General features: G+C 41.6%; 1 protein-coding gene across 1 annotated transcript; it reads right to left on the minus strand.

The window, feature by feature from the left end:
- Positions 1-791: 791 nt before the first annotated feature.
- Positions 792-1,406, minus strand: LOC136977655 (uncharacterized). The gene has a single exon (XM_067273183.1). The coding sequence runs from the start codon at positions 1,404-1,406 to the stop codon at positions 792-794; it is 615 nt and encodes a 204-aa protein (XP_067129284.1).
- Between the last annotated feature and the right edge of the window lie 4,393 nt (positions 1,407-5,799).

Genomic DNA, 5,799 nt, shown 5'->3' on the forward strand with positions numbered 1-5,799 from the left:
TTACATAATAATGGGGTAAGTACCAGGCCTGGACTTTATTTAAACCAATAATTTCCACAAACCACAACCAGTCCTGAACAATAAAAATAAACTTTAATTCCATTAACAACCAAAATAATAATGGGGTAATTGACCCGAACAAAAGTTATCTAATTGTAAAGTAATAACCAAATCAATAAGCAGAATCTTGTACGTCTTTCTAATAATACAGAAAACGTTTTATCTCTTACTCAAACTATAAATAGTGTATAGCCAAACGATACAATCTCCTCGAGCTTATCACCCACAACGTTTACCACCCTGGTCACCTGAAGCTCTCTCTCCTCTTGGTCCTGGCTGTTCCGCTTTTAATTGTTCATCCAGTGTAGCTCCGCACTGTCTAATTTACATAGGATGATGTTCCAGGATCGGGCACCGATGCAAACTAAGTTAAAAATTTTCGTTTTTTGTTATTTTGGTCATTGGTGCTTGAGAGTTTGTCCGTAACAACAAAAAAAAGGAACCAAGAAAAAGAAAAGAATAAAATAAAAATAACGCCCGAAAACAAAAATTAACGATCGGACATTGACTCCTTTACACCCCTCCCCTCTGAAAAAAAAGAAATACCGGATATTTCTTTTATAGGGCTTGAAAAATATTATATACCAGTAAGGGTGCCCGTCCTGGTACCGTAATATTGGTAATAAAGCTGTGGTTGTAGATATTTGTCGATGAGGAAGAGATTTACAGTTTCCTAACATCGATGATTGACAATAAATTGTAACTATTATCGGTGCTATTGTTTTCTTTATTCATTTCTTAGACCTCTGTTTGGCAGTCTGTCGGTAGTCTATTTTCTTTCGGGGTCGAAGTCGTCGGGGTGCTGGTGACGTCTGATCAAGAGGAACTGGTGATACGGTTGGAAACAAGTTGTATTTCTTAAGGTTTGATATATGATGTCGTCCATGTTTGGCTCCTGTAGCGGGGTCCTGTAGTTCGTAGACTAATGGCGATATCACCTTGGAAATTTCATAAGGTCCAGACCATTTCGGGGCAAATTTTGCACTAAAACGTTTGGGAGAACAAGAAATTGGATGAGTTTTTAATAATACAGGTGTACCCACCTTATATGAGAGTGGCTGCCGTCTTAGATTATACGTTCTTTCTTGTTGGCGTTGAGCCTTTCTTATGTTTCTCTGTGCTTGTTCTAGAATCTTTTGAAGTTCGTCATATTTTTCTTCTACACTTTGAGGTTGGTTAGGCAGATTTATGAGACGATCCCAAGGAAGTGTTATGTCTCTGCCGAGGTGTAATTTCGAGGGTGTAAATTTCGTAGAATCTTGTACACTGGTACGTACAGCAAGAGCTAACTTCTGGAGGTGTAGATCCCAATCCCTATGGTTTTTCTTTACGTATGCTGCGATCATTCTGCCTAAGGTTCTATTCACTCACTCCGTGAAGTTCGACTGTGGGTGATAAGGGGTAGTTAATATGTGGTTTATAGCTAGTTTCTCACATACCTCACTCATAAGTCTTGAGATGAATTGGGGTCCGTTGTCGGATACTAGATTTTTCGGCATGCCGTATCGGCAACAAAATTCATTAACAAAACAATTTACAACAGTAGGTGCTGTAATGTCTTTTAGTGGGAATAATTCCACCCATTTGCTAAAGTAATCAACTATTACGAGCATATAGGCATTACCTCTTTTAGATCTAGGATACGGTCCTACTATGTCAATACCTACTTTCTCCCCTGGTTCTGACGTTTTCGTACTTTGCAGGAACCCTGCAGGTTTTTGTTGTATCCATTTAGTAGTTTGGCAGGTGTGGCAGCTGGATACATATCGTTTAATCTCCTTATTCATACCGGGCCAATAACATCTTTGCCCGATTTTTTTGACCGTTTTTCTCGATCCGAGGTGCCCTGCCGTCGGATGATCGTGTAATTCATTTAATACTGCTGGCCTGAGTGCCTTTGGAATTACGGGTCGCGGGCATCCTCTGTCGTTTTTCCTACGATGGTAATGTAATAAATCATCAATAATTTCATAGTGTCGTGACTTACCAATTAATTCGGATGCCATTTTTGGATCTGAGGGTAAATCCCCCTCCTGTAAGTATTTATACAACTCCTTCCATTCGGCGTCGTTTCGCTGTGCCTGGATTATTTCCTCTCTATTAGTGATACTTACGATGGTTAGTAACTTCGTAGAAAGATCCGTTTCCTTTACGTTGTCCACTTCGAGTGGTAAGCGAGATAAAGCATCCGGAAGCTGGTTATCTTTGCCACCCCTGTGTCTAATAGAAAAGTTAAATTCTTGTAGGCGTAATGCCCACCTCATTAGCCTACCTGAAAGGTTTTTCGAACTCTGTAGCCATCGCAGAGCTGCGTGATCGGTAACTACCGTGAAGTCCGTCCCATCAAGGTATTCGCGGAACTTTTCCACAGCCCACACGATGGCGAGGCATTCCAATTCAGTCGTTGTATAATTTCTCTCAGCTTTCTGAAGGGTTCGGCTTGCATAGGCTATGGGGCGGTCTTGACAGAGGACAGCTCCAAGTCCTACGGTGCTGGCATCGGTGTAGAGTACAAATGGGACGTTGGGTTCAGGTAGCTGCAAAACAGGAGCAGTTATAAGGTGCTTTTTTAATAGTTGAAAGGATTTCTCACAGTCAGGACTCCAATTCCATTTGATACGTTTTCGTCGCAGACAGTACAGTGGTTCGGCTATAGTTGCATAATGCGGAATAAAGCGGCTGTACCAACTACACATACCTAAAAACGTGCTTAGCTGCTTCGTGTTGTTAGGTTGTGGAAATTTTCTGACTGCTTCTACCTTACCTTGGTCGGTGGACAAACCTTTTTCAGTTACATGGAACCCTAAGTAATGTACATCGGGTCGGCAAAAATGACTTTTGGTTAGTTTGATGGTCAGGCCTGCCTCTGACAGTCGCCGCAAAACGTTCTCAAGGTGTTGAAGGTGATCTGAAAAGTTAGAAGAGTAGATAATTATGTCATCTAAATATACCTCGCAATAGCGGGACCTTATTCCATTCAGGACTCTATTCATCAGGCGTTGAAAGGTTGCCGGTGCATTTTTTAATCCGAATGGCATTACTAAAAACTCGTAGAGTCCTTCGCTAGTAATGAAGCTTGTCTTGGCTCTATCGCTCTCTTTTACCGGGACTTGCCAGTACCCTGACGACAAATCCAGTGTAGTAATGTACTTGGCCTTTTTTAGCGAATTCAATAAATCGGAAATGATAGGTAAAGGAAATCTATCTGTTACTGTTATACTATTTAACTTACGATAATCTACGCACAGTCTCCAGTCTCCCGTCTTCTTCTTCACCATCACTACAGGAGAGGCCCATGGGGCATTGGAAGGTCTGATTATCCCTTCTTTTAGCATTTCTGCTATTTGCCTTTGCATTTCTTTTTGCTTTACAGGCGAATACCTATACGGTCTGCTCGAAACTGGTGGGGCATCCCCCGTCTCGATGGCATGTTCTACGTAGTTGGTGAGTCCAGGATGGTCACTAAAAATATGTAAGAATTTATTCAAAACAGTTTTTAGTTTTGTTAACTTTTCTCCTTTCAATGGCGTCTGCAATTCCTTTAGGTTGCATCTAATACCTACCCCTGTCTCGGGGATAGCAATTTCCATTTCTAAGTCACCAAAATCCAACAATACCTTATATTTTTGTAGGAAGTCTCTTCCGAGCAGGCATGGAAGTAAAAGTCCGTCAATCACAACGAGTTCATGGGACAATAAGGTGCCATTTAATCGAAGGTTGGCCACAAATCTACCCTTTGTTTTATAGTACCTGCCCTTTATGGCTAATTTAATGTCAGGGCCTGGGCGAAGAATTATCCCCGGGGATTTTCGAATAATTTGGCGCCATATGTCCACACTTATTAACGAATGGTCTGCACCAGTGTCAATTCTAGCATTAGTCATTATATCGTTAATAATCAATGTTAGTTCTGGTAAGTTTGTTTTAGTTTTTAGTATTAGCCCCAGATGAGAGGATTTTTCATACCTCGAGGACCAAGCCCCCCTTCTTGGCCTTGGTATTAGTTTAACTTCCGGGTTCCCCTCTTACCTTGGTCCCGTATAGGGTCAGACGTTTTCGGAACTGTTTGGTATCCGGCTCGCTTATTTTGGGGGCAGTTCCTTGAATAATGCCCAGTAATTCCACAAGTATAACATAGTACCGGAACTCTATGGGTCATCTGAGGCTTTCTTTCCGCACTAAGAGGTTGAGTTAGTGCGCGTTCAGGTAAACTTTCTCTCGAATCATCGGTTTGTTCCGCAGATCGGCGACTGGTCGGCTTTCTCCGCAATTCGTACTCCTTGGCAGTTCGCACTAAGTCATTAATAGAATAACAATGTCTAATTTCTAGATACTCACGTAAATTTAAAGGCATTTGAGTCGTTATGCATTGGACGATTTTTTCGTCCCTGGCGTAGGGTTTCCATGCACGGTACAGCTGAACAGTGTCCCAAATGTACTGTTCGACACCAGACATACCATCATACGTTTGGCTGAATAATTTCTTTGCTAGTGCGACTTTGTCTGTAAGAGGAGAATACAATTCTTTAAGTAAAGGGGAAAAGAGAGGCCAGCTATTACCTACTCTTTTCTGTCCATCGTTTCTCCACCATTTAGCTGGAGAACCCTCTAATAAGAAGGCGGCTGTATCAACCCAACGATTAGTTGAGACTTGATTAACGAAAAAATATTGTTCCATATCTTGGATAAAGTCGGCCGCCGGATACTCAGATGTCCCGTTAAATGTTCTAGATGGCGTAGGTTGAGCATTGACAATCACCACAGAGGTATTTGGTGTCACTGGTGGGAGGGGAGTAGATGTATCTGTTGGCGGCCTATTGGGTATGCTTCCCCCCGGACTGGTTTGGCTCACTTCCCTGGGATCGGGCCGGCTCTCAGCTGGCGGCTCCACCGGCTTAAGAAGATAAGGCAGAAGCGATACTTGCCATGCTTTGCGTCAGTGCAGCGACTTGCTGCGATAACGTTGTCAGCTGGTTTTGTAAAGTCCTGAACTCTGCACGAGTAATGGAATCTTCCTCAGACATTATTTTCTCGTCCACCCAAAACAATTACACTAGCGGTTCGATCTGAAATAAACTCAAAAAAACTTTCTTATGACCAATAAAGGTCCCTGTTCAGGCGCCAGTTATGTAACCCACCGTTTTCGGAAACAAAAAGAGGTTACATAATAATGGGGTAAGTACCAGGCCTGGACTTTATTTAAACCAATAATTTCCACAAACCACAACCAGTCCTGAACAATAAAAATAAACTTTAATTCCATTAACAACCAAAATAATAATGGGGTAATTGACCCGAACAAAAGTTATCTAATTGTAAAGTAATAACCAAGTCAATAAGCAGAATCTTGTACGTCTTTCTAATAATACAGAAAACGTTTTATCTCTTACTCAAACTATAAACAGTGTATAGCCAAACGATACAATCTCCTCGAGCTTATCACCCACAACGTTTACCACCCTGGTCACCTGAAGCTCTCTCTCCTCTTGGTCCTGGCTGTTCCGCTTTTAATTGTTCATCCAGTGTAGCTCCGCACTGTCTAATTTACATAGGATGATGTTCCAGGATCGGGCACCGATGCAAACTAAGTTAAAATTTTCGTTTTTTGTTCTTTTGGTCATTGGTGCTTGGGAGTTTGTCCGTAACAACAAAAAAAAGGAACCAAGAAAAAGAAAAGAATAAAATAAAAATAACGCCCGAAAACAAAAATTAACGATCGGACATTGACTCCTTTACACC

This window comes from Centruroides vittatus, unplaced genomic scaffold (assembly GCF_030686945.1).
Source record: "Centruroides vittatus isolate TY-2023 unplaced genomic scaffold, ASM3068694v2 contig_462, whole genome shotgun sequence".
NCBI classification, from domain to species: domain Eukaryota; kingdom Metazoa; phylum Arthropoda; class Arachnida; order Scorpiones; family Buthidae; genus Centruroides; species Centruroides vittatus.